This window comes from Eublepharis macularius, chromosome 12 (genome assembly GCF_028583425.1).
Source record: "Eublepharis macularius isolate TG4126 chromosome 12, MPM_Emac_v1.0, whole genome shotgun sequence".
Lineage (NCBI taxonomy): Eukaryota > Metazoa > Chordata > Lepidosauria > Squamata > Eublepharidae > Eublepharis > Eublepharis macularius.
The window spans coordinates 58,508,734-58,535,988 of record NC_072801.1 but is presented as its reverse complement, the minus strand read 5'-3'; the positions used below and the strand labels follow the sequence as shown (position 1 = coordinate 58,535,988).

The 27,255-nt window shown below is 44.9% G+C and overlaps 1 protein-coding gene across 4 annotated transcripts; it reads right to left on the bottom strand.

Moving 5' to 3' along the window:
- Positions 1-2,360: 2,360 nt before the first annotated feature.
- LOC129338882 (protein kinase C and casein kinase substrate in neurons protein 2-like) lies at positions 2,361-27,255 on the bottom strand. 4 transcript variants are annotated; one of them, XM_054993416.1, is made up of 10 exons: positions 27,224-27,255; positions 16,723-16,790; positions 15,540-15,696; positions 12,616-12,851; positions 11,797-11,958; positions 10,687-10,862; positions 9,109-9,229; positions 6,618-6,715; positions 3,119-3,213; positions 2,361-2,866 (listed from the first exon to the last, which is right to left on the bottom strand). In XM_054993416.1, exons 2-10 carry the CDS (start codon positions 16,780-16,782, stop codon positions 2,751-2,753), a joined length of 1,221 nt encoding a protein of 406 aa, XP_054849391.1. In that variant the 5' UTR covers positions 16,783-16,790; positions 27,224-27,255; the 3' UTR covers positions 2,361-2,750. The 4 variants fall into 4 exon arrangements, with proteins under 4 accessions (XP_054849391.1, XP_054849388.1, XP_054849389.1 ...); XM_054993413.1 differs by lacking the exon at positions 27,224-27,255 and adding an exon at positions 26,933-27,217; XM_054993414.1 differs by lacking the exon at positions 27,224-27,255 and adding an exon at positions 25,708-25,777.

Sequence of the window (27,255 nt, the reverse complement as noted above, 5' to 3'; positions counted from 1 at the left end):
TATGGAAATGTTATCCTAGTGGGATTTATTTCGTTCTCTACTCTGTTTCTAGTGCCAGGGCTTAGATGCCAATAATTAATTTTTCTATTTACTTCATTCATAGTTCACCGTTTTTTGAGATCCAGTGCAGATTACCAGAGTGAATATTGCTAAACACGTGCAACAAACTAAAGGCCCATTTCTTACCACAGAATAATAACAACATATTCCTGTGAACCAGTGGTAAAACTTCCAGGCCGTCTTCAACAGACACCAAATGAGTCCCTGGTAATCCTCTCTGAGGGACTGAAATAGTGCTGGAAATAAAACTAAACTCATTTTAAAAAACATTGTCTTCTAACCACAAAGGACCAACAGTCTTGAGTTTCACTGGCAAATGGATTTCTCCAGGGTTTTGTATCCTTTGCTTTTAAAAAGTATATCTGCTCCTATAAGGCTAGGCTTGCTGTGCGTGCCTGGGGGGTAGGCTGGGGCATTCGTATTTCTCTTGTGTATATTTATAATGAGTAGAAATTTCCTTGGAAGATGTAGCTTACCTTTATCACACTGATCTCCTTCGCTGGGTTATTATCTGTTAAAATAGTTCTTGTCAAATAGACCAAGCTGGAACAAAAGGTTGAAAGCCTGACATCCAGACTTTGAGATTTCACTAGACATTACCCACACACTTTCAAAGATAACCACAGCCATAAGGTCTAGAAATTTAGAAACCAGAAGGCACAGAAACCAGCCATTGGGCGTATTTATTATTTCCTAAATATTTTGTATGATATCAAACACCCAGATTTCTTTTCTTTCTTCTTTTAAAATGTTCATTCTCACAAACTCGCCATCGCAATTTTTTTCAGCCCTGTCCATACAATTCTGTGGGTGGAGTCAGGGAACCACTTTATTATCCAGTTTCCTTTGTAATGGTTTCTGTACGTTTTCAGAAATCCAGGAAGACTTGGAGTGGCATGGCAATACTCAGTCCTATAACCCCTAATTTTTCATAGAGGGAAAATGCTTGTCTCCCATTTTCATACCACAGACCACTTCTCTTGCCCCCCCCCCGCCACTCTGTCAGCCACGTGCAGTGTTCATCAAAGGCGCAATTGACATCCACTGATTTAAAAGCCAATTTAGTATTTCTTCTCTTCCTTAAAAGTATATTAGAAACACACCGTTGTTTGACAATATTCAGTCACAGTTCAAAATCTACCAGCATATTCAGCATGTGAAATGGCAAGTTGTGCGCTGCACGGTGCCTTCGGGTGTTCACACACATGCACGCTTGAGACAGGATGAATCCATCACCACCCCAGAAACGTAACTCCTACGGATCAGGAGGCAGAAACTGAGCCCTGAAGAATGACTGCTTAATTAGGTCGTGCTAACGAATTCTTAGAAGTTATCTCCCCTCCTCAAAACAAAAAACAGAATCAAAACAGCATTAGTGTTTGTAACAGGTAACAAAACACAGCAACAATCCCTGGTAAATAGCAACGTTTAGAGCAACTAAGCGGCCTATGAGCAGTCAGCTCCCTAGTCAGTTAATCTCCACAGGGGAAATTTTCAACCGGCAACAACTACACATTAAGTGATTGTCCCCCTCCACCCTTGGTAACCCACGTCCGGCCGTTCTGTCATTAAGCATCTCATGATTTCTGTACAACATGTCTTGGCAACTTGGAAACAGCTTCCTCATTCTGTTTTTCAAATCCCAAAGCCACAACGGAGTCTGCCGGAGTCTGAGTCAAGGTTTCCTGAGTAGGATTGGCGAGACCTTGGGGGCAGGATGTTCTCCTGTCTCAGCCAGACAAATGAGAGCTTAAAGGCACCTTGATTTATAGGCATGTGTGTGTCATAGACACGTGGGAAGGGTGCGGCAGTGTGTGCAAATGTGTAGGTGTGCATGAGGCTGTTGCTGCACAGCATACAAACAAATCAGGCATGCGTATAGTTACAGGTATGTGGAGAGCATTGTGTTTCTGTTGTGAACTGGTTGTTGAGCTGTCTTCGCCTATTGATCACAGCTATGTATTCTCTTTGCTGAGAAAAAGTCAAATGTTGCCACCTCCCCAAATAAATTATGCAGATGGGCAGGGCTTTTTTTCTGGGAAAAGAGATGGTGGAACTCAGTAGTGGAACTCAGGACCGCACAATGACAAAACTTTGGGTTACCTGGAACAAGGGGGGAGTTTTCTAAAGTTTAAATCGCCCTTGGCAAAAATGGTCACATGGCCAGTGGCCCCACCCCCTGATCTCCAGACAGAGGGGAGTTTAGATTGCCCTCCACGCCACAGTGGCGTGTAGGGCAATCTAAACTCCCCTCTGTCTGGAGAGCAGGGGGCGGGGCCACCGGCCATGTGACCATTTTCAAGAGGTGCCGGAACTCCGTTCCACTGTGTTCCCGCTGAAAAAAAGCCCTGCAGACAGGGCATAATTAATTCTATAGCTGGAGACAAAGAGGGGCCAGAAGCTGTGCAAAGGAAGCCCCATTCCCATCTATTTGAAGTTCAGCTCGGCCCACTCACCAGCTCTCCTGGGCTTCTGAGATCTCACTCTACGTTAACTTTGCAGCCGTAAGGATTAGACATTTTTAAAAAATAAGCTAAGATTCTCAGGATGCTGAACGTTGCCCTGTTCTGTGCTCACGTGGCAGGATTTCAGAAGCACAGAATAAACATAGCCCTTCTAATTGGTGCACAGGTGTGAGATTTCCCCCCCTCCCCCAGCCCGATACCTTCTCCTATCCCTAGCCCTTCTAGCTAGCCTTGTACAGGTTCCACATAATTAGCAGGATAGAGCCCCACGTGCCCACTGTCAGTCACCCCCTTGCACCAGCCTTGTTCATCTTCATCTTCCAGCTTGGTGAGCAGCTCTCCTGTAAAAAAGACAGAGGAAGCCCTAAATTATTACTGATTTAGTGGGAGGAATCAAATCATAAAGAAACGTGTCAATGGCTAGTACTGAGCTAGTACTGAGTGCCAGCAGTTAGCATGGCTGGAGTGGCCACCTCTGCAGGCCGCCTACAAAGTCAGAAGAAAGCTCATACCTGAAGACCGGCCTTTGGTAGGATGAAATGAGATGAAAATGGCCCAGGGACCAGGATGGGTGGGGTTAGGGTGACCCTTACCTGCCTTGAAGCTTAGCTCGTCTGCCTCCTGGCCAGAATAGTCATACACGGCACGGACCCGCTGTCCGGACACCGATGCAGGTGCTGGCTTTGCACTGTGGGAAGGGGTGGTGATATGAGCAGTACTCCAAGTAAGCTCCCCCCTTCCCCTTTTGTTATTTCATACATTGTCAGTGAAATGCTAAGCAGAGTTGCCCTGGTCTAAGCCCATTGGGCTCAGACTGGGGTAACTCTTCATAGGGTTTCACTGTGTGAGTCCCTTGGGGGAAGGGCCCTATGAAGATGCCTTCTGCCAAGTTCCTCTGGTTCAGGATCACCTGCAGTGACTGGCAGCTGCTATCTGGCCTCTCTGACAGAGTCTTTTGCAACAACTCCTTCCTAAAATTCTTTCTGCTAGGAGATACCAGGGATTGTATCTGTGGCCTTTTACCTGCAAAGCACGTGCATTACCACTGAGCCTTCTCCAAGAGGGCTGTGGCTTAGGTATTGCAAAAAGGTTTGTGCAAGAGAACTTTCGATAGGAGTAGCACCACGTTCCTTGTTAATTAGGGCTAAGTGGCTTTGCCAATTGGCTTTTCTGCCTCTTGGTCAGGCTCAACACAATACAGCTCGCCATGTTCCTGGCTGGTGATGTGAGGTCTGTGTCAGTCATTGCGGCAAACAATGTTGTGCATTGTGTGGTATAAAGGAATTTTTAAAAAAAGTTTCCATTGCAGTGTTCGAGCACCAGAGGTTCCATATCCCATTAATTGTTGCTAACTAACTATCTAAAGGAAGGGCATGAGTTAAGTCCACTGACACCTTAAAGACCAACCAGATTTTGAGGGAATAAGATTTTGAGAGTTAAAGCGCCTTTCATCAGATACAAGTTTTGATTCTCAAAAGATCATACCCTGGAAATCTTCTCGGTCTTTAAGGAACATCTTGCTCTTCTACTGAGGACCAAAATGGCTACCCACCTGAAACTACCTAAAGGAAGTTGTAGAAGCTGAGCCATGGTTTTGAAAGAGAACCACAAACAGCTAGGAAGTCTCCATTCTTTCAGACAGTTTGGAAATGGACTCTATAACCAACAGACACTAAAAGACACTTTCCCGGAAGAATAATTCAAATATTCTAATTGCCACAGGCTAGAAGGACTATGTGAAATCATCACAGAATTCTTGAACTGGCAAGCTACCAAAATCAACAAGCTAAATGCTTGTGGTAACTCTTATAAATAAACAAGCATGACGCATGAAAACAGAAATCTCCCCATGATGACAATATTGCCTAGACCAGACCTCTGCTGTGATCCCCCCCATCTCTGTGCTCACCCTCACAGCCTCTTCAGGAGGCAGCTTGTGACCCCATTCCCTTACCTCAAGAGCCTCATTTCCTGCTTAATCTTAAATCAGAGGCAAGGCCCAAAATCTGAAACGTGAATTTGTTATACGGGCAAGAGAGTCTCTGAGCATGAGGAGAATACCACCAATGAATCCAACAGGCCTGGAGAAAAACGTCCCATCCCTTTAACAGAGGCTTAATGGGATGTTACTTACCAGGCAATGTTCTTTACCTTTCTACCACAAAAAACTTTAGCTGCCCATTTCCACACATCAAGCTTCTGTTAAAAGGGCAGGATGTTTCTCTCCATGCTTGCTGGAAGCCCTGCTTCAGAGGCTTTGAGCCCCTCTCTGTTTTTTGATTTGTACATGATCTAACGACTCCTATACATTGATGGCCCTGTACGCCTAGCAGAGGAGAGGAGCTTACAGGGTGGGCAGTGGACTAGAAGGTCTCTTGTTCAAATTTCACTTCAGTCTTGAACACTTGAGGTAACATTTGTTTTCTCATCAATCCCCTCCAGTCTGCAAGATGGATATGAGACTGATCCTGGACCTGTCCTTCCTGAAAGCTCTGATCTAAAGACAGCTGAGATACCCATAGTAGGAGGGTCTGTAGCTCTGTGGTAGAACATTTGTGTAGCACGCAGGAAGTTCCAAGTTCAGTCCCCGGCAACTTCAGTTAAAATATCTGGCAGCAGGTGATGTGAAAGACCTTTGCCTGAGACCCTGGAGCGCTTCTGCCAGTCCGTGTAGACAATACTGACCTGGACAGACCAATGGTCTGATTCAGTATAGGGCAGCTTCATATGAAAAGCTCTGAATACCTGAAAATCTAGAGGCTTTAGGAGGATAAATGCATATACAAAGCATCACAGCGCCTCCTAGTGACGGTCTGGGGTAATGCATCCATTGACTTTTTCTACTCATGCTTCTCTCAAACTTTGAGAATGATGTTGACATGCAAGTGTGCTCTGTTTTAATTAAATGGCCTCCAGCTGACCTACATTTTACAGCCTTGCTGCAAAGAAGAGTCATGGGGGAATAGTCAAACAGTTGCTTTGCATGCAGAAAGACCCAGATTTAGTCCCTAGTATCTCAGGTAGCCAACGGTGGCAAACACCCCTCTCTGCCTGTGAGCTGTTGGCAGTCAGAATTTTATTTACTTCATTTGTACCCCGTCTTTCATCCCAACAGAAACCCAAAGCAGCCGACATCCTCCTCCTTTCCTCCATTTTATCTACACAACAACCCTGTGAGTTAGGTTAGGCTGAGAGGGTGTGACTGGCCCAAGGTCACCAAGTGAGTTTCCATGGCAAAGCTGGAAATCGAACCTGGGACTCCCCAGATCCTCATCTGACACTCGAAACCACTATGCCACTCTGGCTCTTTAACATGGAATTAGAATAAGTATTTGGGGGAGGGGGGAGCAAGGAATAGGAAAAATATGATTCTATTGGACACATTCGAATGTTTCAAAGGAAGATTCATCCCAGGTAGCTCCTAGGGTTGCTAAATGGCCTGGAGCAAAATGTCCCATTCCTTAAATAGAGTCTAAATGGGAGGAAATGAGCAGTTTGAAATTTTTCAGGGCATAGAGGTAAATAAGATCCCATTAAGCCTTAACACGAACAGACATTTTTCGCCAGGCTAGTTGGCACCCCTACTTCTTTCAAACAGACAACAAATTCCCAGCCCGAAAGGACTTTGGCTCCCTAAGAATGCTATTTGCTTTCTTCTCCCCTCAGGAAATAATGGCAAATAGGAACAATAGTACTGGTGGAGGTGCCATCCGAGTGGAAGAAATTTTAAGTTCAAACTACACATTATACATAAAGTGACCACCACAGGGACTTGTAGCTATTTGGTGGCTGCAGGTTCCTTGTGGAAACTCAGTTCTGAAGCGTAGCAGGGGACTAGTGGTGAGGGGGAGGAGGGGCTTCACCCCATTTTCCTACCCTGTAACAGCCCCAGAAGAGCCATTATTTGCCCCACGAGGGGAGAGGGCAGATTGCGCATGCATTGAATCGCTGAGAAAGTTGCCCATCCATCGTCTGTCTCTGGGAGACTCTGGTCTCTTGGAGCAACGCTACCACTATACCCAAAGAATGCTGCACACCTCTGTCCTCTCACTCCCACCTTTTCTTCCTTCTCTGGGAGGGGGGAAAACTCACCTGCTCTGGGAAGGAGTGACACTGCGAAGAGTGGCTTTCTCAGGCTCTTTGGTTTTCTTGATTTTCACTGTGGGCCGTTCCTGGTCAGGGATCCAACCCTGAAGGGAGGGTGGGGGGGAAGAAGAGAAGCATTCAGGGTTTGGCTCCAGTTTGGTCTCTAGTACATTACTTTGGGCTGTTTGGGTATTAGGGCATTAGTGTTGCTATTTTCCTCTCTCCACGCCTGAGTTAAGCTCAAGGTGCAGTTTGGAGACATCCTCTCTAGAGCACATCCTTGTAAACACATTCAGAAGACTTCCATTTAAAAACTGAAGTTGTTGAGGAGAACTCTTGATAATACATGGCAGGACACTTTAACCAAAGGATTCGTCACTCTTGGGTTGTTATTGGTAGATTGCAAAGGGGTAGCTGTGTTAGGCTGCTGTAGCAAAATCAAACAGAAGTCCAGTGGCACCTTGAAGACTAACAATTTTTATTTCAATATGAACTCTCATGAGTCACAGCTCACTTCTTTAGTTATGGGAAGGGAAGATCATACTGGGAATTCTTATGGAGATTACAAGGGGGGAGGAAGAGGATTTAAGGTAGAGATTCAGTGTGAATTTCATCATGAATCTCTGATAGAATTCACACCAGACCTCTCTGTCTCAACTCCTCCCTCCCGTTCTCTATAAGAATTCCCAGTACGATCTTCCCTATATCTAAAGAAGTGAGCTGCAACTCACAAAAGCTCATATGCTGTTATCCAGGGCTTTCTTTCTGGAGAAAGAGATGGTGGAACTCTCATCTTGGGCAACTCCCGGGAGGAGGTGGTGCGCCTCTCAATACATGTGCTTGCGCGCAGAACGCATGCACTCTCGGGACTGCATCATGATGACACTTCTGGGAAGTGACATCATCACACAGGCGTGGCTGTACCAGGAGCACTCCTGTGCTCCATGGGGGGGTCCGATTCGGTCCGTAACAGGCCAGTCCGCCACAGGGGAGCACTCCCCCACCCAGCAGTGGCCAGATTCGGACCATTTCAGGCCCAAATTGGGCCAAAATGGGCCCAAAACAGCCCAGATGTTGCCACACGGGACAGCCCTCTCCTGCAGGGCAACAGCCCGAACCTGGCCATTTAGGGCCCGATTTGGGCCATTCTGGGCCCAAATGGGCCAGAAATGGCCCGGATCAGCCTTGAACAGGATGCTGCCACACGGGACATCACTCCCCCGCTGGGCAGCAGCCCGATCCTGACTATTTCGGGCCCAATCCTGGACATTTTGGGCCTGAATTGGGCCCAAAATGGCTGAAAGGGGCCCAAAATGGCCAGGATCAGGCAGCTGCTGGGCGGGAGAATGTTCCCCTGCCTGGCAGAGGACTAATCCTGGCTGTTTTGAGCCCAATTCCGGATATTTTGGGCCCCTTTTGGCCATTTCCTGCCCAATTCAGGCCCCAAACGGCCTGGATTGGGCCGCTGTCAGGTGGAGGAGGGTTCCCTCACCCGGCACCAGCCAAATTCTGGCCGTTTCTGCCTGATCCTGGCCATTTTGGGCCAGTTCCAGGCCAGTTCGGCCCTGATCCGGGCGGTTTCTGCACCATTTTGGCCATTTTGGGCCCATTGGATCCGGGCCAAAACGGCCTGGATCGGGCTAGTGCCAGGCGGGGAAACCCTCCTCTGCCCGGCAGCAGCCCTATCCAGGCTGTTTTGGGCCCAATTCGGGCCCAAAACGGCTAAAATGGGCCCTTTTAAAAATACCCACGTGACAACCAGTAGCAGATTGGGAGGTGAAAATGGCCCCAGAGCAAGCCAGGCAGAGGCCCCTGTGGTGCTACAAGCCAGCACTCACTCCACTCAGCGGTGCAAACAGTGAGCATAAGCCCACTAATTGCTGCCTCCTGAAAACTGAGAGCATTGCAGAAAAACAAATGGTGAACTGATACCAAATAGCATTGCTGGTGAAAGGTCTAAACCATAAAGCCCCAGAGGTGCTGGCTGGGGCCTGGCTACTGGCTCTCGAGGGCAGTGGCCCAGCAGGAAATTTCCCAGCAAGTTAAATGACCAGTTCATCCCCAAGGACAACCTTTTGTATAGTAAATTAATGCAGCATAAAGCAGTGCACAGGAAAGGAGGCAGTGAAGAGCCTTCCTCACTGGGGGGGCAGTGGACCCCTGATAAGGGGATTATTACTAACAGGTCACTATGTTCACCTGTGCAACACTAACTGAAGGGTACGGAGCAGGAAGTTCCAGGGCAACTTTTTACAGCACCATTTTCTGGCAAAGACTTACAATTAATTTATTACAAAAAAAATTATTTTTTGCAGATGTACAAACTGAGAACACGAGTAGCAAATGCACAGGCAATAAGTTTTGCTGGAAGTTTTTTAAAAAAAACAGGATTCAACTTGTATTTCTCTCCGTGAGTATAGGTTGGCTAGAGATAAGAGTGTCTCTGAGAGTGTGCAGATACACTTCTCCTATTGCGAAAGAAGGGAGATGTTCTCACCTCAAACTGGGGCCAGTTCATGGGCATCCCAGGTCCATGTCGGTTACGCCACCATTTGAGGTCATCCTGGTCATTTATGTCTTCAATCGCTTGTTGCAAGTCGGTATAAACTGCTTGGATGCTGAACGAAAGGAAGGAAACGAACAGGAAAGGAGAATGAACAGGAAGGGCTGCTGGGTGCCATTCCACAATCTGTCTCCATTTAGCTCTGTCACCATGAGAGCATCCTATTTTATTCATTATTGAAATCCAAGTTCAGAGATTAACAGCAAGAGATTTTTCCAATGTGGTTAGCAGAGTTTATAGCTTACATACTCCCCCCGTCACTTTTAAATCTATTCACAGTGCTGGTAAATATTTATGTAATCTGTATACTTTCAGGTTTCTGTATTTATAAATATTACGCACATACACATATAACAGGAGAATCTTGTAAATGGAACTGCATAGTCCAAGTCTTCGTTCTCCTAACCACAAAATCATAAAAACATCAAGACAGGCGGAAGTTGACAGGATCCTGCAGCTGGTGAGACCCATCACGTGCTCCCTGGACCCTTACCCTTCGTGGCTGGTAAAGGCCAGCATGGATGAGTCGGGGGCCCAATTGGAGGCTATTATTAATCTATCTTTTAGTTCTGGGGTTCTCCCTGGAGTGTTAAAGGAAGCCCTAAACGGACTGAGACCAGCATACCTGAGGGATCGCCTCTTCCCATATGTACTCCGGAGAGTGTTAAGATCGTTAAATAAGAACTTAATGGTGGTCCCTGGCCCCAGGGAGGCTCAGCTGGCCTGAACCAAGTCCAGGGCTTCTTCATCCTGGCCCCAACCTGGTGGAATTCTGGCAGAGGGTACCTGGGCCCATCAAGATCTTATATCTTTTTGGCGGGGCTGTAAGACAGAGATCTTCTGCCAGGCATATAGTTGAGGCCAGTCCTAGGTTGCTGGAAGCCTCTCTACCAGTATCCCACCAGGGGGCTATGAAAACATCTGCCCCTTTATATGTGAAGTCACTGAAACAATATTAGCTATGGCCCCAGTCCCCCCTTTTTACTTATATAGGATTGGGGAATTGGAGGGGGCCGCCATCTGAGTTATGATTGTATGTGTATTGTTGTCCTTGGTTTTAAATCTATTTAAATGTTATTTTATATTAATCATATTATTGTAACCGACCCTGAGCCCGCTCATGGGGAGGGCGGGCTAAAAATCAAATGAATGAATGAAGACTGGAATCTGCATTTCCCCCAGAGGCAGGCAGAATATACTGCAGTGGTGCCTTGGTGGTATACCCTTCAAGGTAACAAAGGAAGCCTTAGTTCTCCCTCTAATGTCCAGTAGTGGTAATGCAGCCTTGGAGGGCTAATTCTCCCCTATTTTGACAGCTGTTGGCAGGACAAATCTGAAGCTCCACACACAATAGTAACTTGAGAGCCCCTTTAAAGCAGGAAAAGCTTCTTCCTACAGGAGAGATCAGGAGCAGAAAGCACAAGAGAATCATTTTGAAGTGTCTATCAAGATAATGTTGCACACTGTGGCATGTAATGTGCAGTCTGGGCCTCAGTTAACCCTTTCCCACACCTGGGGTCAGAGGTGACATCAAGGCGCCGGTGCAGGGCGAGGAAGGCCCCCTTGAGGAAGATGATGCGCCTCTGCTCCAGTGCTTGCCCCTGCTCGAAAACCGATTCCATTTCCTCCATGTAGCGAGGGCTGCAACGGTCCAGCTCTTGCAGGGCTTTCTCATAACGCTCACGTACCTATGAGAAGGTGTGAAGAACTGTCACATGCCAAAGGTCCCCCTCCCTCTCTGAAATTAGCCCTTTCTATCCTTGTGGAAACAGGCAATGGCTGCAAAGTGTCCCTTGCTATACAGCTCCTGGTCAAACCACAGGGCTCATTTCCTTCCACTTCCACCACAGCCAATTTGTACCCCCAATGGCAGAGGAGCCTCCAACTGCAGACAATTTATTTCTTTAAAATACTGCTCAAGATGCCCAATGTAAATAAAAAGGTGCCCCCCCCATCAGAGTATTAACATATTTTTTTCCACACACTGGTAATTAAAAATGCCTACGTTATCACAAAGGAATAGGCTGGCTTTTTAACCAGCCCCAGCTCCTGTGGCTTGAGAAAACAGCTAGATCTTCAGACATTGGCAGGGATTATGCTCTTCACACTGTGAGCCACCAGGAGGCAGTTGTCAGAGTGTCAGACTAGGATCTGGGACTCACAGGTTCGAATCCCTGCTGTGTCACTGAAGCTTGCTGGGTGACTTGGGTCGGTCACTCTCTCTCAGCCTAACCTACCTCATAGGGTTGTTGTTGCTGTGAGGATAAAATTGAGGAGAGAACAATGCTGTATGCTGCTTTTGGTCCCCGACTGAGGGAAAGAAGCAGACTCCAAATAAATAATTAAATAATATATAAAAACTTCCCTTGCTGATTCCTGCAGCCTCTGTTAATGTCAAAAGCACAGGAGCAAGGTCAGATGGTGTTTCTTTTCTGGTCAATGGGCAACCCTATACGGGAATAAGATGTCTGGCCTACAGGGCCAGTGATCAATGGGATCAACCAGTACACAGCACAGCTGAAAGTTCTGTATGAGGAGACGCAAGCAGGCAGCCATACCCTGGAAAGAAAGTCCATATTACCCCACTGGCCCAGACACACACAGAAAGGGGGGGAGACTCACCTTGTTGGCTTCCTGGCTGCTGCGCTGATGTTCTTCTCGCAGAGTGCGCTGCCGGTCTGGTGGCAATTCAGGCCCCCCTGAAGCTTGAACTCCGCTCTCCCGTAGTGCTGCGATGTATTCTTTGCGACAGGCCTTGTGATATAAAGATTTGGCCTTCTCGACCTGGGCGAGTGTGCAGGAAGGTGGAATAAAAGTGAGTCAGACCGTCAAGTATCAGGTGCCTCAGGATTTCTCCCTCCTTCACCAGAGAACCTTGGTATCCTGGTTCCCACTGCACCCCTTATGCCTTATGATGTCAAACCATGGATTTTTTTCCAGCAGTGATAAACACGAGTAACAAGGGGAAGTGTGACAGGCCTGCCAGGTGAACAGGCAGGGTTGACTTTTCACCTGCTGTCAGTGGCAGCCACATTCTATCACTCCTACTCAAACTAGAATTTCAGTGACCGAAAAGAACTGCAGCCACGCAGACACATGGGGGAAGAGCTTTTTTATCTTGGTCATCTGGCAACTCTGGAAGGAGATAAGACATCTGGCCTACAGGCCCTGTGATCAAGAGGAGTGCCTGCACCTCTTTATCGAATACTGGCTTCTCCTTGGCATTCAGGACTTGAGCTGAGATGGGAGAACATCATGAGTACTGACATGTCTCTTTTAAATTAAAAAAAAAAGCACTGCATGGGGGTGTCAGGAGAAAGAGAGTGCTCCCAATATCAAGGCCTGTTCTCCTTTCTACAGAATCCAGGAGCCCTGACTCCCGTGCCTCAATTTCTTTGGCCCGCTAGGATCTCACTGACTGTTCCTAGGGGTTCCTCCTACCTTCTTCAACTTCTTGGTCCAGGGTTTCTGTGCCCGCTGGAAGCCACTTTCCAGCTCACAGGCCTCCTTGAAGCCCCCGAACAACTTGCGGTGATAGGAGTCATGCTGCCAGGACCGGATGCGCGCGGCATCCTCTGAGACTAAAGCCCTTTGCATCTCCATGTGCAGACGGCTCAGTCGCTCGGAAGCCCCCAGGAACGCTTGCCAAGCCCGGAGCAAGGAGCCATACAATGGACCTATATGGGGGAAGGTGAGAAGAAAAGGGATTGCTAAAGTCTTCAGATTCCGTGTTTTGCTTTTTCTGATGGCAAAATCCACAAAGCCAAGAGATTCTCATGGATCAGAGAACTGTAAAATTGCAACCATTACATTTCCTTTAAAGGCCAAGAAGGTTACAAATTGAGATCGACACTGAGAGGCCTTCTTAAACCAGTCTGTGTTGGCAACCATTACCATGTGACAACATGTTCATTTGTAGAAGCTCCTCATGCCAAAGAGGTAGTTTTCTACCAGGGTTTGTGGTGGTATGAAGATTTTCTTGCTCATAGACTGAGCTGGAGAATATGTATGAGGAAGCAAGCTTGGTGGCTTGAGGGCCTAATCGAACCCACAAAAAATAAAGGGCAGGAGGAATCATAAATGGTGAGGAAGAAGAGATACTACTTTTTAAAATCACATCTCTTGCATTTTGTACCTAATATTCTAGCAATGCCTGAATACATGTAGCTGTAACTGTGAAGCACTTACCGTTAGATGGCACCAACAGTTACTGAACCTGTCCAGCCATGAGATCATTTGTGTGGTAAAATATACTTCCTGCACTGTCTGAGAAACAGAAAAGGACCCAAGGAAGGATCCAGATGATGGGCAACTCTGGTATAACACCCGGCGTTAATGAGGCGATATTTTTTAAGAAGTGAGGAAATGGCCCTGGTGACAAACAACCTCTGCAATGAGTGATACAAAATGGCTGCCAAATAGTGTCCATGCTGTGTAAGCTTGTCTTCAAGCAAGGATTCTGAAATTTTGTCAGGCTTGGTCTCCTTCCCTCAAGAAAACAGCTGTACTGCCAATCCCAAAAGCAAATGTTATACATCCTACTTCAAATAGATAGAGGGATGGTATAATTTAAATAACAAAAATAAACAGAGTGCCTACAGGGTGGCATATATTTTTTGCTCTGGATACATGGATAAGCTGTTAAGTAAAGAGGAGAAACAAAACTATAAGCCCACATCATGTTTTATGATTCCTAGGCCAAAAGCATTTGGAAAATGCGTGGCTGCTTCACTGATCCCTATCTGGGATAATCCCTGGCTCAGAGACAAAGGGTGAAGAAAATGCTAAATAAAGAATAAGAAAACAGAACATAAATTGAGGTAAGAAAAAGAAACAACATTCTTCCTAAGCATTCTCACATAGCGGTAGACGCTGAAATAACACTCCCAGGACTACAGAATCATCTTTTAAAACTATATTTCATGAGTACATTTTTCTCCTATGCTTCCACCAAGGAACTCAGAACAGTATATACATTTTTTTCTGCCTCTATTTTATCTGCACAATAATCCTGCAAGGTAAGTTAGACTCCCCTCATCCAGTGGAAGATTTGAACTTGTTTCTTCCCCCACCCCACCTTGGCCTAGTCCAAAACTAACCATTACAATGCATTAACTCTCATTTTAATTAATTTATTTTTTATTTTTGGATTATCGACCTGGGCCTTCCATCACGGAAGTCTGCATACAACATTCCTGTGACATCTCTTTACAACCCTCATTTTAGAAAACAAAGTCTGTTCTGAGTCCAGTGGCATCAACAAGAGACCAACAAGATTTTCAGGGTATGAACTTTCAAGAGTATGAGCTGAAGAAGGGAGATTTGACTGTGGAAAACTCATACTGTGAAAATCTTGTTGGTCTCTAAGGTGCCACTGGACTCATATCCTGCTGCTCTACTGCAGACAATACGGTCCATACAGCATCTGTACAGGATGTCAAGAGTATGCACACATGGAAAAATTGGTTCATACATATCAAAGCAGAGATCTGACAACTTCCTAGAAAATGATCCCCTTAATCAAGAGAAAAATGTATGTATTTAAACATTTCTATCCTGTCTCATTTCCTTGGATTCAAGGCAGAGATCTTTGCAACTGAAAATTGTCACAGTACTATAGTGATGAACTAGGCATGGCCAGTTCTGTGTAAGTTTTAAATTTTGATATTGGTTTAAGGAAGAAATTAAAGCGTAGAAATCTCATTATCTATACTATAGTTAGCCATTTAAAACAGGTAGAAAAGTACAGTGGATTTGCAGAGAGGAATGTGGTGGTGGTGGTGGAGAGTGCCCTCAAGTCAGAGTTTGACTTATGGCAACCTCTGGTGGGGGTTTTCATGGCAAGAGACTAACAGAGGTGGTTTGCCATTGCCTGCCTCTGCAACCCTGGTCTTTGTTGGAGGTCTCCCATCCAATTACTAACCAAGGCCAATGCTGCTTAGCTTCTGAGATCTGATGGGATCAGACTCATCTGGGCTATTCAAGTCAGAATAGATAAAAATTGGTAAAAGAAAGGAGAGCAGAGTCTAATATGTGTTAACTTTAGACAAGATTTCTTATATATATTTAACTGTTTGTTGTGTTCAACCTGTTTTTATTCTTTTCCAGCACATTGTATTAATATTGTATTGTTGAGTTACATTGTTGTATTTAACCTTGATATCAAAACAAAAAAAATTCAAAAAGTTTTTTAAAAGATTTCTTTTCAAGATAATATCAACGATATTTATATATCACAAAAGCATATTTTATCTTTTCAGCTTTCCCCGCTTTGCTTATTATTCTGAAAAGCTGTATTTTGAAAGCAGAATGAATTATACAGATTAGGTGTTAAAATTGTTCCAATGAGGGGTGTAGCAACTCACTCGCATCCACGAGGGGCCTCCACTTGCGAGTCCACTCGTCCATCTGCAAAGCGTAACTCCGCTCGATCTTTGCCCGCTCCTGGAAACATGCAATGATCTGGTCACAGACACGGTAGCCATCATCCAGCCGTTTCACTGAGCTGTGGAAGTGACTGGGCTGCAGGGGAACAGAAGAGGCGAAGGAACAGACAGGGAGCAGTTTCAGCTAGAGCGGGGAACTGCCCTTCAAATCAAGGCCTGAGATGTGAGTATCTTCCAAAGAAGCATGAATCCTGAGACCCACGGCAGCTGGATTAGCTAACCATTTCTTATTCTCCTGCCACCTTGATTTCCAGCAACCCCTGTTCTAGCTCACTAGACCAAAGGAAGGCAGAAGGGAGTGAATTGGTGGGCCATCCCATCTCACGACTGCTGACTGTTGGTATTCCTGGAATGGATGAGGCTGGTACAAGAACTTTGCCTTGATCTAACCCAACACTTGTTATGTCCTTAAGCAGGGCTTTTTTTTCTGGGAAAAGAGGTGGTGGAACTCAGTGGGTTGCCCTCGGAGAAAATAGTCACATGGCTGGTGCCCCCGCCCCCTGATCTCCAGACAGAGGGTAGTTTAGATTGCCCTCCACACCGCTCAACGCAGAGGGCAATCTAAACTCCCCTCTGTCTGGAGATCCGGGGGTGGGGCCACCAGCCATGTGACCATTTTCAAGAGGTTCCGGAACTCAGTTCCACCGCATTCCAGCTGTAAAAAAAGCCCTGTCCTTAAGCAATAATGCATTCTCAGGTTCACAGCACAGAATGGTTATAGATCCTGAGTATACTAGATTATTTATTTTTTAAAATAGTGGACCTTAGAGAGTATAGCTTTTTTTAAAAAAAGGTAGACCACACATAGGACTAGTTAACCCACCCCAGCACTAGACTATTTCAATTCCCAAGTGTTTTAACTGTCACATCCCCTTGCTCTAATTCTCATCTTCACAAAAAAATTTAGAAATCCTGGTTTTCTGCTTCCTTGGTCGTCCTCCTTAAACCTCCAGCATCCTCCCATAAACCTATCCGATGTCATCCAACCTGTAGTCTATCAACTCCACTGACTGCATCTTCTACCCAAACAGCTGTCCTGCCAGTCTTTCAGAAGAGCCCTCCACCCACCTGACAGGCTACACCAGTCTTTTCAGTCACTCACCATCCAGAAGCTATTGGTCGTAGGCTCATCTGCAGCCACCTCGCTGTATATAACAGACATGGTATCACCTGGAGAAGGAACAGGTGTCAGGGAGGAGGCTACCCCAACCAAGAACATCAGTGGAAGTAAAGTTTTTTTTAAAGAAAAATGTTGCTGTGCACTCCCTAGTTACTTGAGTAGTGAGAAATTCCACAGGTAGTGTTTCCAGGGCTGACCATGTATTTTTTATTTATTTATTTATTATTTTGATTTATAAACTGCCCATCCTCAGGGGCTCTGGGAGGTGAACAACTTTTAAAATCAATAAAAATAAGAAAACAATAATTCTAAAATCAACATACAATAAGCAATAATAAAATAAATTAACCAAGTACATTAAAGTGCAATGGTGGGGAGAACCCCCCCAGCCCAAAGGTGGGAGGCCGACATGGCACCGCCCCCTTCAACCACCGAACGCCTGGCAGAACAGCTTTGTCTTACAGGCCCGGCGGAACAATAATATGTCCCACTCAGCCCAGATCTCCATTGACAGAGCATTCCACCAGGCTGGGGCCAGGACTGAAAAGGCCCTGGCCCTGGTTGAAGCCAGGCGGGCTTCCTTAGCGCTGGGGACCACCAGTAAACATTTATCTGCTGATCGAAGCGGTCTCCAGGGAACATAAAGGGAGAGGTGGTCCCTGTATACACATTGGTTTCCCCAGTGGGTCAAACAGCACACTCTAGGGTTACCAGCCTCCAGGTAGTGGCTGGAGATCTCCCGGAATTACAATTGGTCTCCAGGCCACAGAGATCAGTTCACCTGGAGAAAATGGCTACTTTGGGGGGTGGATTCTATGGAATTATGCCATGCCGAGGTCTTTTCCCTCCCCAAACCTCATTTTCTCCAGGTTTCTCCAGGTTTCACCCCCTAGATCTCCAGGAATTTCCCAACTTGGAGCTGGCAACGCTAGCATACTCTCAGGATAGTTGCAGGTCAGAAAAATGGTGCTGTGGAGGTTAAAACCTTCTCCACAAGCAGGGTATGGACAAACAACATGACATGTTTGCCATACGTGGGATCGGGGTTACCCTGACCCTACTTCTCCTGCAGCCACATAGGAGGTGTGGGGAACTTTCTTTCCTAAGTGCTATAGGCCTGATTCAGATCAGGATTACAGTAACATGGGAGGAGGGGCCCCTGCCTCCACCCCTGCACCATTTCCCTGAGCTGAAAGGGTTCTGGGCTGGCATTTTTGTGTCGTACAGCTGCATGTCACAGGGCAAAAAGTGACTACAGGGCCATTTGGCTCAAGAAAACAACATGGTGTGGAGGCAAAGATGTCTCTTTCTCCCTGTGGTGGGGACCCACTCCAAATGGGGCCCTGCAGCACTTGAGAAAAAAAGTTCCCCACAGTTGCCATGAGACTGTGGGGAAAGCATGTCAGATAGGAGAATTCTGAACGACTCGTGGCCAAACGTATCGAATAGTTTGGCCCTATATTCATGATCCAAACCAGGAACCATGTGATTGGGGACTGAGGAGAACCCACGGCTCACATGTGACTGTGGGACCCTGGATCCAATCTATGTTTTTCGTAATGTGTGATTCGTCCTCGCCCAATTTGAACCTGAATTTCCCAGGTCCTACTCCAACACTCTAACCACTACACTACACCATCACAGTAAGGGAACCTAGATGAAGTCCAAAATTTGCCTGTAATAGCAAAGAAATGCGACCCACAAAGGTAAGGGGAAACAAAATTAGAGTATGTGGCAGAAGTGGAGGCTCCTTCCAGTATCTTCTGCTGTGTCAACGTATTTCACTCAACCCCTGCAGATTCTGAATATAAATTTGACCAAATAAAGCAGCTTCAGGAATGTTGAACAGCAGCTTAAGGAATACCGAATACCAAATTGCAAAAAAAAAAAGCTGAATTCACACATAACAGAATAAAAATGCAAATAATTTAAAGGGAAAGCCAGCTCTGCAAAAAATGCAAAATGAATTTTAGCACAGAATACCAGGCCACAGGAGGGTAACTGGTCAGCTAGCTTGGCTATTACTAGCATTCCCCACCTCAACCCCCCCCCCTGCAATCTGCAGCAGTTCTCAAATGTCACTATTTTTCTGGCTATGCCTGTCCTGCTGTTGCATTTCCCTCTTTCTCATTTCTCCCTAAACACAACCCTTCCTCCCCCAATTCCCAACCAGTCTGCCAAGGGAACTTGGACAGCATCACTTGGGAAAGGAGTGAGCCTCTGACAGACCTTTTGTCTTCAGCACCGGGTGGAAAAGCCATTGGAAAGGAGGAGGTGGTGGGTGGGACGAGAGGTTGCAGATGAGGAGACATGTGTTTGCAGTTAGCTGGGACCGCAGGCTGGAGAATAAATAGCAGATTGCAGAGAAAGGCTGTGTGGCAGCCGCATTGTCCCAGGCACAAATTCTTACAGAGGCTGCAGAGGCCCAAATCCACACTCCCTTCCTCTCCACAAGAGGGAACAAGCAGAGAAATGCTGCCTTCGAATGTTCAAAAGCTTTTCTCCACTCCCCTTGGAGAATCTGGCTTTCAAATTGAGGTTTAAAAATACTAATGGGGGACCATTTTCTTTGTCTTGCAAGACTCAGTAGGCACTCGTTTTTTTTTTTTTAATAAGATTTTTATTGGATTAGAATCATTTGATTTCACATTACAGTCAATTCCCGTTTCCCAATTTCTAACCCCCTCCCTTTCCCCCCCTTTTTGTAGACTTCCAACAGTTTTCCAACCCTTTGTCCCTTTTCCCTTACTCATTTTGAATTCATCTATCTAACAAACATATACTTTCCCTTTAATCTAAGCAATAATTCTTTAACTATTTTTAATACTCTGTACCCTATCTTTAAGTCCCTTCTTCCATATTAGACAAACAATTTGTCCCGTTTTTCATAGTTTCAAATATTTCTATAAACCATAAACCATATAAACCATATAATCCATGCATTCATATAAGTCAACCAATTTAACTTATATTCTGTGTGTTACTTTTTCTGCATATCTTATCTTCATTCTACTTTAATTATATTTAATTATATTATTAATTTACTCTTACTTTAATTATACATCTATAATCAATTTGATCCATATATTTCTTCAGGTAGACTTATTCAATTTAGCATATTACACATTTATACCAGAAACAATATTAATTAATCGGTCCTTATAGTTAGTTATTTTCTATCCATATTCTATATATTTTTCTATATATAACAATCTAACAAGATAACTGCTTAGACATTTTCATTTCTCTCTCTACCCTCCGGTAAAGTCACCCCCCTCTGCATTTTATCATGTTTCAATAGTTCTCAAACTGCCACAGTTCTCCTCCCACCTCCCATTTCTTCACCAAGTATTGCTTCAGCTTCTCCCAGTCTGTGTTAAACTGTCCTGGGTCCAGATTTCTCAATTTTCTTGTCATTTTATCCATTTCGGCCATATACAGCAATTTGTAGGTCCAATCTTCAATAGTTGGCACTTCTTGTGCTTTCCATTTTTGCGCATACAAAAGTCTGGCCGCTGCTGTCATGTAAAATAACAATGTCCTATATTGGGCTGGAATGTTCTCCATTCCCAAGTTCAGTAGCAGGAGTTCTGGGTTCTTATTAATTTGAAATTGTAAAATCTCACTTATTACTCTTATTATTTCTCCCCAGTACTGCCTAGCTACCTCACACGTCCACCACATATGGTACAGAGAACCCTCATGTTTTTTACATTTCCAGCATTTGTTAGAAGTGTTCGAATTCCCTAGCGCAATCTTCTTTGGTGTCATGTACCAACGATAAATCATTTTGTAAATGTTCTCTTTAATGTTAGTACACGTTGTAGTCTTCATTGTGTTTTTCCACAAGTATTCCCATGCCTCCATTGTTATTTCTTTGTTAAAATTTATGGCCCACTTCACCATTTGTACTTTAACTATTTCATCTTCAGTATACCATTTCAACAGTACTTGGTATACCTTGGAAATTTCCTTCTTATCCTCTTTTAAAATTGTCTGCTCTAGTTCCGAATTCTCTGTTCTTATGCCTCTCTTTGCACAATCCGAGTTGTAGAGATCTCTGATCTGCCTATACTGAAACCAATCATAGTTTGGTGATAACTCGTCCTGTGTCTTTATTTTAAGTTTAGAAGATTCTATTCGGGTTATCTCGGGCACTCGGTTTCTGTAGGAGAAGAAATATGCTTCCTGACCTGACCCAGTCACTGGGCCCACGTTTTGGGCTGCGGGACATCTAGTGCTCCTCCTGAGATTAAACTTGAGCATCTAGAGAGCCCTTTAGGAGGGTTTAGATCTATGCAGCTACTTATGCCTTTCAACCTACCCACCCAGAAATTACCCTCTGTGGAGGGGCACGAACACTGACCCCAGATCTTTGATACAAGGACGGGATGTAAATAATAATAGCCAAAGGAGGAATAAAAAGTGATTTATGAAGGGACTAACTCCAAAAGAAATTTGTTCTCTATCCATGTTTAATACTAAACCTGCTTAAAACCATATTGCATTGTTAAAATCATACACAGCCATAACTAACAAGTAGGATTGCCAGGTCCCTATATCCTCCCAGCAGGAGGGAGAAGGACCCGGCACAACTGGAAGCCCTACCAACAAGAAACTACAGACTTTCTAGTTGATACGATGTCTTAGATGTTCCTAAGTGTGCGTGAGTAGGTACAATAATAAAACATACAATCTGTTCTGAAGAGAGATGATGGGTTCAAGGTGGAAGATCCCCCCAAATAACTCCAAAACGGTAAACACAAGAGATTGTGTATTAATTGCATTCATAAGCTGAAAAAGTGCCCGATGTATGGACGTGTAGGATGCATGGGACACCATAAGAGTATATTAAACACACATAAAAAGGGTGTACAAAAAGATACTAGGGGCACATGATTTAAGGAGGAAAATGAAAAGAAGCCCAGAAAAAGGACATGCTATGAACACAAAAGAGAACAAAACAAAAGGGGAGCAAGTGAACAAACCAACACCTCTTGGAAAGCTATCTTTAAACTATAAGATGCCCATACGAGATGTAAATAAAGCTAATTAGTATGGACACGGCATACATCTCTACATTTAGATTGGGCAGTATAGGTTAATCTGGGCTAGGACTGGAAGTTAGGGTACTCAAGTACGCGGCAGGAAAACAAGGGATGAATTATGGCATACAGGGGTTGAAAAGAGGCAGGAATCTGGATACCTGGGGCTTACGGTCAGCAGATTCCCTTAATGTAAACCTTTGATGGTTAATAACAGCATTCTGCTAAAACAGTATTTGATATGCAGTTCTGAGAAGATACTACGGGAAGGAAGTAGTACTTTTTTGGCTTTGCTATACAAATTGTATCACCAACATTATATATAATGTCTGTGTAGATTGCAAGGAAATGTGCTCTTTATCTGACTTGGAGACCTACTGGTCTTTGCGTTTTTCCATGGGAACCCTTTGTATTGTGTTGATGTGATATAAAAGCGATTTAACTAACTTCACTGAACAAAAAGTATAATTACTTGTGCCATAAAACGGGGAGCAGGAAAGACTAGCGGAATCCATTTGTTCCCAAGCCTGGGATCTTTTCCTTGTGTAGGTGTTGTGGGGGGACACAAGCTGTGCTTCTAGAGCGCAGAATTCCTCAGCAGCCCCATGGTTCCAGTGTCCTGGTCCATGGACCCAGGCTGCATTTAACTCTCAGGGGAGGGTGGTACCGAGTACTGGGTATCCCTAAACCCATGGGAGTAAGAGATGGGGGAGGGGGTGCGATTGGGGTGTCATGGCTGACCCACACTGTCTAATCTGGATTGAGTCTCGGTTAAAAAGGTGGACTATAAATAACATAAATTAAAAATTAAACACTGGTAGCAGGTAAGATTCTAGGTAAGTTTTAAATCTATCAGGAGGTAGGTCAGGAACGCCTGAAGCCTGACACTCAAACAGGTAGATCAGGGCATCAGGCCCATTTTTTTTTAATTCAAAGGGGATTCTGTACATTTAAAATTCAGTTTACCATTCAAAACATGGACATTAAAAACATTAAGAGCTGACATTCCTGAAATATTTATTCAATGTTTGAGAACCTTAAAAATATCAAAGGGCCCAAACCAAACTAAATTAATAACATCAAAATCCAATTTACTTCAATTAAGCATGTAAGAAACTCACATTAAAATTAGACCTCAATGTTCTAAAATTTGGATCTTTCCATAAACATTTGGGGAAAAGAAGCCTATTCAAGGTTAACTTGCCAAATTCAAAACTTTCCACCATTTTTTTGTTTAATAACTCATAAATCTAGCTTCATTCATTGAGTGGTAATCTTGCAAAAAGTAAATGATGAAGATATCAATTTGTGTTTTTCAAAACAAATTCAAATCAGAAGATTTCTTTCCACATAAAAATTCATTTCATCTCCAAAAAGTCAATATAACTTTTTTATTTGATACTATAACACTGCAACATAGGCTTAGATCCAGCCAGTATTTTTGTTAAATCTTGCCAAATTCCTCTCTCTTTTATAATAGTGAATCCAGTAGCACCATTAAGACTAACCAACTTTATTGTAGCATAAGCTTTCGAGAACCACAGTTCTCTTTGTCAGTTGCATCTGACGAAGGGAACTGTGGTTCTTGAAAGCTTATGCTACAATAAAGTTGGTTAGTCTTAATGGTGCCACTGGACTCTTTACTATTTTGCAACTACAGACTAACACGACTGACTCCTCTGGATCTCTTTTTTATATCGCTTGCTGTCACGCCTGACTTTGGTTCATCCCCAGCACAGTCTTTTTGGGTTACCAAAAGAAATTCCTTCCTCCCTTTTTTACCTGTAGAATGTCTTGCTGGACCCAGCCCACAATGATAATTGCCATCTCTTTCCCTGAGCTTTGAACAGTAGCATCAGACAGAAATTCAGCAGGTAGAGCCCTCCCTAGTATTGCAAGAAAAGGCTGCATGTGCTGAAGTGCCACCTGCCACAAAGATGTTAAAGGCACAGGAGCGCCGACTGAGAGGGTGGGGAGGAACCTGCATTCTTGCACAATTTAGACTGTGAACAAAGTAAAGAACTTAGGTGGTGGGTCCCCACTGAGGAGAAAGGGAAGGTGAAATGAAGTAAATAATTAAATAAGCTAAGAAGAAATAATACATAGGATTGCATTGTAAACATACTAAATACACCACAGAATAAACACCACCGATCTGAAAAGCCCACTGAAGGCCAACCCTTTTTCTGTTCCAGCCCCCGTTATCTGGCGAAAGGAGGTGATACACGGCCCTCCTCCCTTTTGCATGGCCTCAGCTACATTCAGTTCCTCTTCTCAGCACTAGGATCCATCCCTGTATTTTAATTTCATTTTGGCTCTGGCTGTTTTTTCCACAAGCTAAAAAGCTGGAAAAATGTCGAGGAGGAGAGAAGGCAGGCCCAGCTGGGTTGGCAAGAGTGCATCAGAGCTGGGGAGGATGGCTGGGGTGTGTTGCGAGGAAACAGGCTCCCTTCAGCCTTCCTTAACCTGGCTTCAAGTGACTTTGGGTTTCTATCCAGGAAAGTGAAAAATGGGAAAGACGAAAAATAGGGGGGGGGGACTGCCAAACTGTGACCACCTCCTTCCTTCCTAAACTGGGGCGGGGGTGGGTGGGAGTTTTTAAGGCCTGCCATTCCAGAATGGCTCAACATTCCTAAGTCTGAATCTTTGCATATCCCCAATTTTCTTTATTTTATTTCTAGGGTTGCCAGCTCCAAGTTGGGAAATTCCTGGATATCTGGGGTGGGGTGAGATCTGGAGAAACCTGGAGAAAGTGGGGTTTGGGGAGGGAAAGGACCTTGGCATGACATAATTCCATAGAGTCCACCCCCAAAAGTAGCCGTTTTCTCCACGTGAACTGATCTTTGTGACCTGGAGACCAGTTGTAATTCCGGGAGATCTCCAGCCACTACCTGGAGACTGGCAACCCTATTTATTTCCCATGCTACCAAATTCGGGATATGTGACATTGCAACAGACCATGACACATTTGATGTCCCTGACCCAATCCGGCCAAAGTTAGGACTAACCTCGTCCATTCTTTGCAATGAGTCATGACTGACTTTAGACCCCACCTCCCTTTAACAGCTTTCAATAGCTGTTTCTAGACATCGTCAAGATCACAGAACTGAACTTAACCTCTTCCCATAAAAACACCCATCCAGGGCCTCTATGGTTATCCTACAAACTCAAACGGATTCCTTAAAACAAATGGACAATACTCCACAAATCCAACACATCTCACATTTTACAGTTACTCTCCAAATTGCCCAGAAATCATGCAAGATCTGATTATGCACCTTTTTCTCACTCTAGAGAGGCACTAACACATCAGGATCACCTCCAAATAAGCCCAGTATCCAATTTATGGTTTAGGTCTCAAATATTTCCTCATGTGCCACATCATAGCTACCATATGTATAATCCACAAAGTCCATAGCCATTATGCCCAGCCATCCCAGGGTCAGCCAGTCTGGACAAACTGGAGATGCCCCACAAACACCCATGCTACAGTCCTGTTTAAAAAGCCATAGCTTTTTAATCTCCCATTCAATCCACAGCTTCAGCTTTTCCTCCTATCTTTCTGTCTCCCTCAAATAATGTTCACAACCCCCACCCCCAAACTGGGTGTCCGACAAATGAACCAAAATATTATTTTTGGCAGAATGATGGGGACAATTGCTTAGAAGTATATATTATATGCCTCTCTTACATGTGGTTTGTGAGGTGGGTGAGGCCCCCCCATTTCATCTCAATCCATGATTTTCCTATAACCCTCCCCCCCCCACCATTCTCCACATCTCTATTTTCATCGAATTGTAATACACTCCCTGCATTTTCATACACTCCACTAGACTCCCCCCTCCTCAATTTTTCCTTCTTTTTTCCTCAGTAAATGCCCAGCGTGCAATTCTGCTCCCTGCTGGGAATAAGGGAAACTTACCCTCTGAAGGGGCCCCCATCCTGTCTCTTCCTGCCCCAAAGAAAGCAACAGATGGTGGCAGCTCTCTTCCCGCGAGTGGGATGGTGGAGGGGAGAGGAGAAAAACTTGGGGCAGGTGCCAGGGAGGACTTAGCTGTGCCGCTCTCCCTCAGCTGCTGTCTCTCTCACATTCCCTCCGCTCGCTAGTTCTCTAGTTCTCCATCCGTGCCTGCCACACTCACTAATTCACAGCGCCTCCCTCCCTCTAGCTAACTTCATCCAGCTAAATCTACTGTTTATTCATCCACTCCAAAGGCTCTCCCTTTAATATGTAACCTAATCTCTATTCTCCTTCCTTTTCTTTCATTTCTCTGCCCACCAATCCCCAAACACCCTATTTCCCTCTTTTGACATCCTTTTCTATGAGTTATTAGTTTTAACTGCTCTTCACCGTCCCTCAAACTGTTGATTCCTTTCCCCTCTTCTAGCATAATTTTCTCTGGCTCTGTTCACTAACATGGTCACTTCTTCTTCTGAGGGAAACTTTCCCCCATGCCTCAGTTCTGCCGAGTCCAATACTCAACATCAGTGCATGCCATGGACCAAGAGAAAACCACCCATCTTCCCACAAGATCCTTTATTGCTTTTGTTGCCACATGGCTACTGCTCTGGCATTTGTCCCAAGAAAGAGTGTCTGAACCAATAAAGATATCTTTGCCTGCCTTTCGATGTAAAATCTGAAAACTCAAGCAATGTTTTCACCCTGTTAATGTCTTTCTACCGCCAGCCCCTCATCAATTTGCATTTTCAAAACAGCAACGTGTATCCTTTCCCCAAATATTATAATACATAGGATTGCACTGAGAAATTTTTATACTAAAAGAACTTTCAAGATGCAAACTTCCCCCCTCTTTTGCATTAATCTGGATAGAAATGCCAGAGGCGGGGCGAACAAGAGCATGACCATTCCTTTCTACTGGTAGAAAAAACTGGCAATGAGAACTAACAGCTTGCCCAGTGAGGAGGAATATGAACCTAGGATTCTAGTCCACTTGCTCACACTTAACTCCTTTCCCCAATGCATTCTTTGCACAACTCTTTGCAATCATTCCCTCCTTTCAAAGTCTCCCTGTCACTCCATTCTGCTCACAAGCACTCGCCCTCTTTCATTCTTCAGGTGCCCCTTCCGTGCACGCTTTTTCTTGCACCCCACCTCCACCCCATTCCCTTGTATCGGTTTCACTCACCCTTTCCCCCTTTCTCCTTTCCTGCCTTTTCTCTCATGCTGCTGCCTCCAGTCCAGAAGACCCCAAGGCTGGAAAGAGGATTGCCGGTGGAGGACGGATTAGGCCTAGAAAATCCCTGGCTGGGTAATGTCAAACTTCAGAAGGGAAAGGGAGGGGGGAGAGACTCCTCCTGACATGCATGCTCTGATTAACCCTTTGCCACTTAAGCCATCGTATCCAGCTCAAGTCATCTCACACACCCCACCCCAAGACGCAGAAGCACTGCTGTGGAGAAGCTCGCAGGAACATTACCTTCCCCATGCAGTGACCCTGGCAGGCAAAAA